A 15000-nucleotide genomic window follows, 5' to 3' on the forward strand; every position below is an offset into this window, starting at 1 on the left:
GCTGAAACCGTTTCAAGAAGTGATGGACAATCTATTATCCGATTTCCAGCAGAATATTCAACAAGTATCCGCACCTCGTTAAAGTATGATGGAAAACCATTTGAATGAGCATCGCGTTATTTTGAGGAAACTGATACGAGAATGTTAGCATTAGATGCGATTGTTTATCAACTTGGAGGACAAGGAACATCTAAAACTGCTGCAGAAACGAGTTAGTACGCAAAGAGCAGCATCGCCGAAAGTGTCAAGCTAGTTAAAGATCGAGGGAAAGTGTGGATTCATATCAACTTTGATGGAAGAGGTCTAGAGCTCAATAAAGGCCGAGAGTTGACATTGGAGCCAGGAATGTACCAAGAAAGACGTCGAAAAGATAAGTGAAAATATAGCTGTTTTTATTTTTGTATACTTAGCAGTTGGTACAAGGAAATTGGAACATTGTGTTTATTTTATTTTATTGTTTTAATCGCCTGTTGGTTGTTGTTATTCACAATACATTGAACAGAATTAGATTGGGTCCGGTAAGATAGTCATTGACGTCTAAAAGGGCGATCACAAAATTCCATTTCAAAACCGTTACTGTGGTTGTTGGATTGGGTAACAATAGGTCAGAAAGGGACGAATCAGAATTTATTAAGAGAATGGGTGACACTGGTTTCAGAAAAACTAAGAAATAATTCCTTTGACGGTGACCAAGAATGGAAATGGTAAGCAAAGGCTGGTTTTTTATTACAAACTTTTTAAGGATTTAATCAGTCTACAGTCTGCTTATCGCATAAAAATCTATTAAAACGTTGCCAATATCTTTCTCATTGGGGAAAAAATTTAAAAAGTTTTTTATAATGGATATTCTTTAGATATTTTTGAAGCGGCGGTACATCTTTACTAAATGTTCTTAAGTCTGTTAGATATTGGAGATCTAAGGAAGTGAAGATTGAAGTATTTTTAGATGATGGCATAGCTGCGGATGGTTTATTTGAAGGGGCATTGGATGCTAGCTATTTACTTTAAAAGCTTCAAGATTTGGATTTATTTTCAAGAAAGTATAATTGGTTTTCAGACTCTAAATTGTATTTGGAAAGGTTTACAGAGGACGAATACTGAAGGCGAATTTCGTAACTACAGTGTTAGGATAAACTATGTCGTTAAAGACCTTGTTTAGATGCCAAACATTCTGAATTAACGAAAACGTTATTTTAACGAATATCTTTTGGACAGAATTGTCTGTTACATAATTTCCACGAAATTTGTCGTGAAAGGTATTGTTAAAATGAAAACGATAAAGTATTTCTGTATTTTTACATATTGAGCAAAGCTAGTTGAGAACTTAATGAAGAAATATCAGATGCTCCGGTTGAGAGCACGTTTTGACGCAGAAATTCATTCTTTTTATTTTGGTCCTTACTTTAACTATATACTTGCATCAGACTTATTTAACCTATTACTTCATTGTGACGCCTAAGATGTAGGCAGTTTATCACTATATTGTGACGCCTAAGGTGTAGGCAGTTTATCACTATATTGTGACGCCTCAGGTGTAGGCAGTTTATCACTATATTGTGACGCCTCAGGTGTAGGCAGTTTATCACTATATTGTGACGCCTCAGGTGTAGGCAGTTTATCACTATATTGTGACGCCTCAGGTGTAGGCAGTTTATCACTATATTGTGACGCCTCAGGTGTAGGCAGTTTATCACTATATTGTGACGCCTCAGGTGTAGGCAGTTTATCACTATATTGTGACGCCTCAGGTGTAGGCAGTTTATCACTATATTGTGACGCCTCAGGTGTAGGCAGTTTTGTGACGCCTCAGGTGTAGGCAGTTTATCACTATATTGTGACGCCTCAGGTGTAGGCAGTTTATCACTATATTGTGACGCCTCAGGTGTAGGCAGTTTATCACTCTATTGTGACGCCTCTGGTGTTGGGAAATTTATATGTTGTGACACCTCAGTAGTAGGTTTGGAGTAATTCTGAAGTTTTTAGCGATGAATACAGCGCATTTTTTTTTTTTTCATATCATGAAAAGAGTGGTTGGAAACTGGACAGCAAATTAATCTTTAAAATTAAACATGAAGGAGCAGGAGGCAGTCGACAGAATTATGTAAAGTACTTTGGCAATGTTTGAACGTTGTTCCAGATAAAATTTTCGATTTTAATGCAAGTAGGTAGCAAAAAGCCAGATTTGGAAATCATAGAAAACCAAAGAATTTAAACTTGTACTGAATACACTGTTCAGGTCATCAATGTATGTAAGCCCAGAAAGAGTACAAAAGATCGGATTTTTTGAAGTGTTGTCAACTAACATGGATGAATGGTCAATTCTTTTTACATTTTTCAGAGTTATGGAATTGTGAGAGTTATTAATTCTTTAGACTGTTTTGCTACTTTTAAAAATATGTTGAGGTTTTTAATCTCTAATATTGGTGTCCAGGTACAGAGGCAATTGATGCTTTAACTTGAGGTTTGGTGCTTTATACCAAAGGTTATTAATAAAATGGAGGTAAAAATTCTTAAGTAGAATATTCCTGAGTGAAAGTCCTCTGCATCTTGACTGTTCATATTAACGAGGGAAACTTTATTGTTAAACTTTGAGTGTTTACGTAACAAAGGTTTTATTACACGGCAAAGATAAGGAGAGAGTAAAAAAAAAAAAAAAAAAAAAAAAAAAAAAAAAAAAAAAAAGGAAATTTTTCGCTGAAATTTAACTTTGATATAGAAGGTAAAGGTTTTTGAAATTACAAGTATATATGTACATTGTTTTATTTTTGGAATCTGCTTTCCAGGATCGTGAATGCAATGAAATGCCAGCAGTCGTCTTTAACGGTGGCATCTAATTTGGACAGGAAATTGGGGGACCTCAGTTGTCATGAGCATCTTCTATCATCGATGAATGGCAGCACCGACAAGGCCTACAAATTTTGTCTTTCATCAAAGAGAAACTTACAATAATGGTCACGAGCAAAGCGAAATGCCATTGTAGGTTGCTTTATTTATCACGCTTCTATTAGATTCCGGCGTTTTAGTAATCTCCAGTGATCAAGCTATTTATGCCATAACGTGCATGCATGAAATGAGGGGTTACATAGATCCAACGGAAAATTCACTTGTTAAATCTTTGCAAGCACCTGTGAAACATTAAGCTGGTAGATCGGTGCATACAAAGGATCTTTTTGATAATATGGTGTTGCAGAATCCGTGCGGATTATATTTTCCTATATTGAAAAACTTCTTTATTATTTTGATAGATCATTAAAGTTTTCTTATCTGAGATTTGGGGAATTAAGTTTATTGTAATTTGAAGATTTCTTAGTTGGACAAAAAAAAAAAAAAAAAAAAAAATTAAATCACCAATACTGTTTAGTTTTTTATATCGGAAGTTATCACAAATGCTTTTCCATATTTGATGTATTTTGCTTGATGCAGAGGAAGCTGGAATGATTTTGTCCTTTGATCGATTTCTCTTTAAGAAGTTTTTTAAAAGCTCCTGTAATGTAACCAAACATAATTTTTTGTTAAAACTGTGGCTACAAGTTCAAACATCGCAAACGATAACGTCAATGATAGGTGTCTTCATAGACATGAGTGTTGGTAGTCTGTTTCAAGTAAACATGTTTGTCAAAGGCTTCAAAAAAGAGGTTAAATGTGTAAATCATTCAATCGGAGCATTTATTTCTCTCTCTCCATTTTTTTCCTTCTCTCCCTTTCTTTGGTATTATCTAGGGTCAACCGGCACGGTGCGCTATAAGGCAATTCAATGTTTTATTATGTTTATACCTGTAGTGTAGAGAATGCGGAGTGAAGTGAGGACTGAATATTTATCAGTGACTTCAAGACTCGAGATGGCAAGGTTGCTGAAAATCCTAAGAGATAGTTACCAATGACTTTATAAATTCAAAATAAGGATTACCAAATTCTGTCAACGAATCAGGAGGAACTAGCAAAGGAAAACACAAGTTTGAATTCAATAATGACTTTCAAAAATGGTATTACCAATCTCTGAATTCTATAGTTACCAATGACTGTATCAATTAAAAATAAGGATTACCAAATTCAGTCAACGAATCAGGATGAACTGGCAAAGGAAACCAAAAGTTTGAATTCAATAACGCCTTTCAAAAATAGTAATATTAACAATCTCAAAATTCTATAGTTACCAATGACTGTATGAATTCAAAATAATGATAACAAAATTCTGTCAACGAATTAAGACGAACTAGCAAAGGAAACCAAAAGTTTGAATTCAATAATGACTTTAAAAAAATAGTAATATTAACAATCTCTGAATTCAATAGTTACCAATGACTTTATAAATTCACAATAAGGATTACCAAATTTTCTCAACGAATCAGGATGAACTAGCAAAGGAAACCAAAAGTTTGAATTCAATAACGCCTTTCAAAAATAGTAATATTAACAATCTCAAAATTCTATAGTTACCAATGACTGTATGAATTCAAAATAATGATAACAAAATTCTGTCAACGAATTAAGACGAACTAGCAAAGGAAACCAAAAGTTTGAATTCAATAATGACTTTAAAAAAATAGTAATATTAACAATCTCTGAATTCAATAGTTACCAATGACTTTATAAATTCAAAATAATGATTACCAAATTCTGTCAACGAATCAGGAGGAACTAGCAAAGGAAACAATAAATTTGAATTCAATATCTTTCTAAGATATTAATATTAACAATCTCTGAATTCTATAGTTACCAATGACTGTATAAATTCAAAATAATGATTACAAAATGTTCTCAACGAATCAGGAGGAACTAGCAAAGGAAAACACAAGTTTGAATTCAATAACGACTTTCAAAAGTAGCAATATTAACAATCTCACTGAATTCTATAGTTATCAATGACTGTATAAATTCAAAATAAATGATTACCAGATTCTCTCAACGAATCAGGAGGAACTAGCAAAGGAAACAATAAATTTGAATTCAATAATGACTTTCAAAAATAGTAATATTAATATCTCTCTGAATTCTATAGTTACCAATGACTGTATAAATTCAAAATAAGGATTACCAAATTCTGTCGACGAATTAGGATGAACTAGCAAAAGGAAACAATAAATTTGAATTCAATATCTTTCTAAGATATTAATATTAACAATCTCTGAATTCTATCGTTACCAATGACTTTATAAATTCAAAATAATGATTATAAAATTCTCTCAACGAATCAGGATGAACTAGCAAAGGAAACCACAAGTTTGAATTCATAATCTTTCTAAAATAGTAATATTAACAATCTCTGAATTCTATAGTTACCAATGACTGTATAAATTCAAAATAATGATTACCAAATTCTGTCAACGAATCAAGACGAACTAGCAAAGGAAAACACAAGTTTGAATTCAATAATGACTTTCAAAAATGGTAATATTAACAATCTCTTTGAATTCTAGTTACCAATGACTGTATCAATTCAAAATAATGATAACAAAATTCTCTCAACGAATTAAGACGAACTAGCAAAGGAAACCACAAGTTTGAATTAAAAAATGACTCACAAAAATAGCAATATTAACAATCTCAAAATTCTAACATTCTTTTCAATCTAAATATCAACATCACCTCCTTCCAGATCAATCTCTTGCAACATGCAACCTCCCTTCAATCACCTTCAATCACTATTTTGAGCGCAGCCCTGCCTAAAAGTCACCACGGTTCGCCAAGCGAAGACTGAAAAGCATCTCGCGATATTTTCTAAATAACGAAAAGAAAGACATTTTTTTCCCTTCTAAACGCCATCTGCGGGAAATCATGATTTACGACCTTATAGCCCATGGCCTCAAGGTCGAGTTTTCCTTAAGCAAGAGTCACATCGAATCTTAAAACCTGATGCAGGGATAGATAGGAAAGTCTCATGACGTGGAAACAAGCGAAGGATGGGAGAGGATGTGGGAAGAGAGAGGGAAGGGAATAATCAAAGGAGAAGGGGAAAAAAGCGAGTCCTTAATATGGGAGGAATGGGAAGAGGAAGAAGGGTTAATCAAGAAGTTTAGCTATTAATAGGGGAAGGTATATGAGAGAGAGAGAGAGAGAGAGAGAGAGAGAGAGAGAGAGAGAGAGATTTAAGATGTTTATAGTGTTCAATATCATAAATACATACAATGTATATATATTCCCAATATATATACATACTGTATATATATATAAATATATATATATATATATATATATGTATATATATATATATATATATATATATATATATATATATATAAGAATACAAATGGCGGACAAAATAGCAGGGTTGCATCAAAAAGTTTGCCTTAATAGATATTATTCCCTTTACTTAAAGGCAAATAATAACAATAATGTCATTAATAATAATAATGATGATAATAATAATAATAATAATACTAATAATAATTATAATAATAAAAATAATAATGAGAGAGAGAGAGAGAGAGAGAGAGAGAGAGAGAGAGAGAGAGAGAGAGAGAGAGAGAGAGAGAGAGAGAGAGCATTCATATAATCATAGCTGTATGTACGCGTTACAGAAAAAAATACAGATTTATGTAGGTGTAAAAAGAGATGTATACATAAGATAACAATGTATGAATATTCATAGGCATGAGTATATATTGTATGGGTTGTGGATGCATCCGATATACAAAATTACGTATGGACGTATCTATAAGATCGTAAATGTCTGGTAAGTACAAACATGCTACATATAATTATACATATGTATGAGAAAAAGGTATACATGTATACACACACATATATATATACATATATATATATACATATATATATATATATATATATATATATATATATATATATATGTATGTATATATATATATATATATATATACATATATATATATATATATATATATATATATATATCTGTATATATATATATATATATATATATATATATATATATATATATACATAATGTGTAAAACACAATTATGTATATGCGTATGATAGAGGCATATCTAAATGTATATTTAAAAAAACATATTATTATTATTGGTACAACTAGCTAAGCTACAATCCTAGTTGGAAAAGCAGGATGCTATAAGCCCAAAGGGTCCAACAGGGAAAAATAGCCCAGTGAGGAAAGGAAACAAAGGAAATCAATAACCTACAAGAGAAGCAATGAACAATTTCTAAGAAGAGAAAACACACTAAAATACGTGCATACATTTGACACTCACCTCGTAGAATGGTTCGTAAACTTTATACACGAAGAACTTCTTCTCCTCCACCTGATCCCCGGCTTTGATTCGCACCCTCCACCATCCACCCTCAGGCAATTCCGGTAATTGGTACTTCAGTTCCACCACACCTGATGGGGTAGAGCAACGAAAAATGGAGGGTTAAACCCGTAGAGTTTAACGAGAAATACCATCACCCCCCTCCCTATTCTATACAGCTGAAAGAGAACATCAACATGAATGAAATTTTGTTAATATATATTTCAGTTTAATTGTTATTGATACTTACATTAGTTCAGATTAATTGTGCTGAAATAGAGTGAAGATTATGTGGATATAGATGATTATGGAAAACAAATAAAGATTATTATGAAAGCACATTATTTTTGCTAATTATTCAATACGAATAGGCAAGATAGTTACATATTTAAGGAAATTTCTCTTTTATATAATCACCATACATAAAATATCTATTGGTCTTATATCTATACCTTTCTCTGTCTGTCTGTCTGTCTGTCTCTCTCTCTCTCTCTCTCTCTCTCTCTCTCTCTCTCTCTCTCTCTCTCTCTCTCTATATATATATATATATACAAAGATAGATAGATAGATAGATAGATAGATCGATTGATGGATATACATATTGTATATATACATACATATACTGTATATGCATATATATATATATATATATATATATATATATATATATATATATATACACAAATACTTACATACATACCCATATATATCAATTAATCTATATGTGTGTATAAATACAGAAAGAAACACACATATTGCAGACATCTCTCTCTCTCTCTCTCTCTCTCTCTCTCTCTCTCTCAGATGTGATAGAAACAAATTGGAAATAATAATAATAACAGTAAACAAAACAGACTTTTAAGAGACACTGACATACAGAAACGAATACCTTAATATCAGCGATAATTATTGAGAAAAGTTAAAATTTTACGAAAAATATAAACAAGTTGCAAACGCCATCTATTGGCAAACAAGCGAAACAAACAGCCGTTGGATCATTTCTTTTCTATAATGTATGTAAATGACAGAAAAGACTCGTCATTTATTCAGTTGTATTTTCATTCAGTTTCGTATATGTAAATTTACATTTTAAAGCATTAAATTAAAAAAATAAAAATACGAATGAAAAACATTAAAATGTGCTAACAGGATACTTAAGAGGACTATTCAAAAATTATGAAAAATTTCCAAAAATAAAAGATAGCATTTAAAAATGTATAATATTTAAAAGAATATTAATCAAATTCTTTTATAAACTTCCCATATTATGATGACATTTTATAAAGCACGATGCAAGAGTGAAAAACAAGATTTTTTAATGAAGAAAAAAAGTTTTAAGAGACCAAATGTTAGAGCAAAAATAAGTTTGACTTTTCTCCTTAAAAAAAGTTAAAACAGCTTATTGTTAACACGGCATATGAACGACACAATGAAACTGGACAAAAATTAAAAGAATACGCCACTCTAAAAAAGGAAGAATATAATATAACTCGTCTGAAGGACAGTGCGCGTAAGAAAACCAAAAAAAACATTGAAAGAGCAAATGTTCTTCAGACCGAAGAACTGAAGTGCAACCATGACGTAAGGAGAACAACGTAAAAATGCCGATTGTTCAAAATTCTTAGTCACGATGAAGAATAGGACGAGCCCTAAAGCCTCAAAAAAAAAAAAAAAAAAAAAAAAAAAAAAAAAAAAAAGGATCTTTTATGAGTCTTTTCCAAAAAAAAAAAAAAAAAAAAAGAGAAAAAAAAAAGGAAGAAGGATTCAGGATCTTTTATGAGTCCTTTCAATGGACAGAGAGGGCCTCCGGAGGTAAAGATAGGAGCGACTTCTGCGCGTCCTTGAAAGACGCGGAAAAGATTAAAAGAAATTGGTCAGTATTCGCGATGATAGGCTGATGGTCTCATGCCGGTCCCAAGACCGGTTATCGAAAGAGACTTGGGACTGGGTAGATTAGCGCATTGATTAACGCCTGGTTTTTATAAGCTCATGACTTGCATCGCATCTCGCCGTTTCGAATCCATCCTTCTATTTCCTTCTTCTATTTCCTTCTTCTTAATCAACTCTCTTTCCGTATGCCTCTGTAAAGTTTAAAGCGCTTCCAGAAGGCTAAAATTAATGACAGATTTTGAAATTGCAAATGATGATAGAAGCTCTGAATAGAGAAAGCATAAATATAGGACTGAAAATGAATATGAGTAAATATGAGTAAAACTAAGATAATGGTCAATGAAAATGCAGTATCTTCTTTTATTCTATTTCTTCTTCTTCTTTTATCCCTCTTGTTCAATATGTTACCAGATGAGAATTTTCTTTTATTATTAACCGCCATCTTATCACTATTCTTTGTAGGTTAATCAAAGGACAAGTTGTCCTTGGTCGTTCAGAACAAAGGATCTTTCTAGTGAGGTCATTATTTTTCCTCAGGGATTATCCCTGGAAAAACTCAGCATTATTTTTTTCTCAAAATTATGTAAGTTCTCGTGGGCTGTGATATTCCTGCCGTCCAAGGCTTTATGAATTGAGAATTAATAATTTTCAACTACTTCTTCTTTATCTGCATCTTTTCCCACTTTTATGTGGGGTCGATGTTTCTGGCCAGCGTTCTCCATCTACCTCTGTCCCACACTTCATCACCGGTTAATCCCTTTGATCGAAGGTCATCCTTGATACAGTCCATCCACCTTCGCTTTGGTCTCCCTCTCCTTCTCGTTCCCTTTACCCCCAGTTCCATCACTCTACTCTCAATATACTGTTCATCTCTTCTCATGACATGACCATACCACCTCGGTCTACCTTCTTGGATCTTATCTGATAGTTCTCTAACTCCTGTGGTACCCCTAATTACCTCATTTCAACATTATTGCTAAAACAGACACATAAGGACCATTCAAAACCAGAACATTCTATTTATTCTTCTCTTCTGTGCCTTTGGTCTTAGGGTTTCACATTTGATAACAAATAAAGATTGGTTTTAATTATAAGATCAAGACCAAACTCTTCAATTTCCTTTAAGATGTTACAGGTTCCTTTAAAATCTGAAGTTACTTCCAGGTCTTAGAATTGACTTAAAAAACCCAGCCACTGAGGGGGGCGGGCAAGCCAGCCTCAACTTGGTGCCGGTCCCAAGCCCGGGTAAATGGGGAGGGTTGGCGGCAGGAAAGGCATCCGGCCATGAAAAATTAGCCAAAATCAATATGACCAGTGAGTATAAGCTGACCAGAAACATCGACCCCACATAGAAGTGGAAAAAGATGTAGACAAAGAAGAAGAAGAATTGACTTCAAAATCTGGGAAATTCTTTTAAAATCTTAGAAGTTACTTCCAGATCTTAGAATTTACTTCAAAATCTTAGAAACTCATTTACGATCATAGAAGTTACTTTCAGATCTTAGAATTTTCTTCAAAATCTTAGAAACTCCTTTAAGACCATAGAATATACTTCCAGATCTTGGAATTTATTTCAAAATCCTATAAATTTCTTTAAAATCTTATAAGTTATTTTCAGATCTTAGAATTTACTTCGAAATCTTGGAAACGCCTTTGAGATCTTAAAAGATACTTCCAGATCTTGGAATTTACTTCAAAATCTTAGAAATTCCTTTAAAATATTATAAGTTATTTTCAGATCTTAGAATTTACTTCAAAATCTTAGAAATTCCTTTAAAATCTTATAAGTTATTTTCAGATCTTAGAATTTACTTCAAAATCTTAGAAACTCCTTTACGATCAAAGACGTTACTTCCAGATCTTAGAATTTACTACAAAATCTTAGAAATTCCTTTAAAATATTATAAGATCTTCAAGATCATAGAAATTCCTTCCAGAACTTGGATGATCCTTCAAGGCCTTTCATGTTCCTTCAAGGTCTTAGAAGTTCCTTTAAAAACTTAAAAGCTTCTTCAAGATCTTAAAGGTTACTTTAAGATATATATTCCTTCCAGAACTTGGATGATCCTTCAAGATCTTAGAAGTTCCTTCCAGAACTTGGATGATCCTTCAAGATCTTAGAAGTTCCTTCCAGAACTTGGATGATCCTTCAAGGTCTTTCATGTTCCTTCAAGATCTTAAAAGTTCCTTTAAAATCTTAGAAGCTTCTTCAAGATCGTAGATGTTCCTTCAAGATCTTAGAAGTTCCTTCAAGATCCTAAAATTTCCTTTCATGTTTCCAGACATCCAAAAGAGGTCACCTGAAGAGGAAAACTGGCTTGAATTATCATTCAATGACTTTATACGATACCCAAGGACTTACAAGCCTCTATGACCTTCAGATACGTTGCTTAATGCCTCTTATTTATCAGTCCCTCTGGTGTTCTCCAGGTTAGCTGTTCAACTTCTCTTACCTTCAACCTCTTAGGAGACAAGTCTTGACAACAACAACAACAATAATAATAATAATAATAATAATAATAATAATAATAATAATAATAATAATAATATTTGCCAAAATTGAAATGGCAGTGATTTTTTTGCAGCCATATAAAAAAAACATCAAAATAATAAAAACAATAACAATGCTAATATTGAAAATAATAATAATATTAATAATAATAATAATAATAATAATAATAATATTTGCCAAAATTGAAATGGCAGTGATTTTTGTGCAGCCATATAAAAAAAACAATAATCAAAATAATAAAAACAATAACAATGCTAATATTGAAAATAAAAATAATATTAATAATAATAATAATAATAATAATAATATTTGCCAAAATTGAAATGGCAGTGATTTTTTTGCAGCCATATAAAAAAAACATCAAAATAATAAAAACAATAACAATGCTAATATTTAAAATAATAATAATAATAATAAAAATAATAATAATAATAATAATATCACCTAAAAAGGAATAAGAATAAAACAATAATAATCAAAATAATAAAAACAATAACAATGCTAATATTGAAAATAATAATAATAATAATAATAATAATAATAATAATAATAATAATAATAATAATAATAATAATAATAATATCACCTAACAAAGAATAAAGATAAAATTTTGAATAGCATTATTAAAGTTCATTGTTTCTTTTAACCAACCTCTGAGCCTCGCAACAAAAATAAACCCTTTTCTCCAGAGCTTCCCCGACCCAAGAATAGTGTGGATTACCTGATGTATAAAGGGGAAAATCCCCTTTCAAAAGGGGAAATGTCACCTGAGGTCAGCTTGCAGGGGGGGGGGGGGGAATGATGGGTCATATTTCAAGTGGAATATTTTGCCTGGGGCCTAAGTCATTATGCTCATCGTCCTAATGAAGTTCATTATTTTATGATTACAGTTTGGTAAAGAATTCAAGATGTTATAGAATTATCTTTGACAATATTTAAAGGTTTTAAAGGTCTCTCGTGAATAGCTGAGGCAAGGGGAAGTGATAAGGCCCTAGATATATATATATATATATATATATATATATATATATATATATATATATATATATATATATATATATATATATATATATATATATATATATATTTATATATATATATATATATATATATATATATATACACAGTATATATATATATATATATATATATATATATATATATATATATATATATATATATATATATATATATATATATATATGATCAGCGCTCAAGCCCACTAAATTCAAGATATTACAGAATTATCTTTGACAACATTTAAAGGTTTTAAAGGCCTCTCGTGAATAGCTGAGGCAAGGGACAGTGACGATGACATAGAGACTGACCATATATACATATGATCAGCTCCCAAGCCAAATTTCCCACCTAGGCTAGGACCAGGGAGGGTCAGGCATTGACTGCTGATATCTTAGCTGGTAGACTTAAAGGCTCACCCATATCCAACCCCCCTCTTTCTTAACTCACAAGGATGGTGAGTTTGCAGACACTACAAGTAGCTATCGAACATGAGCGGGGCTGGAGCCCCCGCCCCATTAAAAAAAAAAAAAAAAAAAAAAAAAAAAAAGCTTATAAACAAATATCGAATTTCTACTACTACACTACTTGTCAAAATATCAACGTATGGACGTCAGGAAATTGTTTTCTCTTTTACAAGTTTATCAGCAGTAAAGGACCCTCGTCTCAGTTCAACATCCTTAAGAGAAAAGTCCTTCCCAATGTGTTGATTTCTTTACATACAAAATATCAAATACATGGAACAGACTTGCAACGGATGTAGGGAACAGTAACACGGTAAACGAGTTCAAGAATAAGTTAGACAGGATCATAAGAACTCTCTCGATGTTCAAACTACCCATAATTTCCTCTACCCAAGAGCTAATGGAGTCTCCGCGGATGGACTAAAACATTTTTGAGACACATCTAAAATTCTTTTAACTAATTGTAACTCTCTCTCTCTCTCTCTCTCTCTCTCTCTCTCTCTCTCTCTCTCGGATGTAGTAAATAGTAACACGGTAAAAAGTTCAAGAATAAGTTAGACAAGATCATAAGAACTCTCTAAATGTTTAAACTACTCTTAATTCGCTCTACCCAAGAGCTAATGGAGCCTCCGCGGATGGACCAAAAAGTCTTTGAGACATCCAAAATCCTTGTAACTATCTCTCTCTCTCTCTCTCTCTCTCTCTCTCTCTCTCTCTCTCTCTCTCTCTCTCTAAATGTTTAAACTAAATCGCTCTACCCAATAGCAAATGGAGTCTCCACGGATGGACCAAAAAGTCTTTGAGACATACAAAATCCTTGTAACTCCTTGTAACTTACCCATCTGAGGAGTCCTTGAGACCCATCTCTTGACGATGTTACCCTGGGGATCCTGAAATAGAAAGAGAGAAAAATACATTAAAAAAATCATCTAGGTTTATTCTAATAATCCGTTGATGTTTAGTAATGTTAGCATTTCAAATATGTTCTTAGTTGTATTTTAGGAACCAATGTTACTAAACGAGTTGTATATAGGTAAACAGACATTATCAGTGACGAGATTCGGATGTTGAGGAGCCACTCTCCTTGATCTACTTAAAATCGTACTTTTGAGTTTTGTTAGGGTTCTACACCATGTCCCATGATAACACGTATTTCAACTACATCTCTATTTATAGGTCTACATTCCGGAGATGGAATTTATGTGAAGAGAGTACCATCATCTGCATATGCAACAAGCTTCCTTTCTAAGCTATATATGCGCATATATTAAAAGATATACTGGGCCTAGAACATTACCCTGAGGAATACCAGATATCACACATCTATAGTCAATATGGTGCTCATCTATTACTACACTTTGCAATCAATTTCTTAAAGTTCAATAATAATGCCTAAGGAAAGACCCACCCACTCCCAACTGTTTGAGTTTGTAACGGGCCGAGAGAAGGTTGTGAACTCAAAGGCAGTGTGAAAGCAACTGAGTTAGTTTATTGTAGAACACTCTCCTTTATATACAAAATCTCAAAGCAACAAGAATTTTCATGTTGAGAAATCGACAATGTTACAGAGGAAAAAAACAGACATGATTTTTCAGGTTCTTTTTAGTGCGAGGGGAGAGCGAAGATACAAGCACAAAATGAACTATGTACGATCGTGTGACACACGGTTGGTACAAGTTTGAAAACATGGCCTCATGAAAAACATGGTCAAAGGCAGCACTAAAATCAAGGCCAATCATACGAACTTCCAGGCCACAATCAAGGGATTTCTGTACAGCATTGGAAATTTTAAGAACTTCCAGGCCACAATCAAGGGATTTCTGTACAGCACTGGAAATTACAAGAACTTCCAGGCCACAATTAAGGGATTTCTGTACAGCATTGGAAA

At 32.5% G+C, this 15000-nt stretch overlaps 1 protein-coding gene across 1 annotated transcript in view; it reads right to left on the minus strand.

The window, feature by feature from the left end:
- Positions 1 to 15000, minus strand: part of LOC137656341 (CD109 antigen-like) — a 184986-nt gene that overhangs the window by 80612 nt on the left and 89374 nt on the right. Inside the window, exons 5-6 of the mRNA XM_068390512.1 lie at positions 13951 to 14002; positions 7191 to 7321 (exon numbers count right to left, since the gene is read on the minus strand). Coding sequence (XP_068246613.1) covers positions 7191 to 7321; positions 13951 to 14002 — 183 coding nt within the window. The remainder of the gene's footprint in view (positions 1 to 7190; positions 7322 to 13950; positions 14003 to 15000) is intronic.

Source organism: Palaemon carinicauda, chromosome 17 (assembly GCF_036898095.1).
Source record: "Palaemon carinicauda isolate YSFRI2023 chromosome 17, ASM3689809v2, whole genome shotgun sequence".
Classification (NCBI taxonomy): Eukaryota; Metazoa; Arthropoda; class Malacostraca; order Decapoda; family Palaemonidae; genus Palaemon; species Palaemon carinicauda.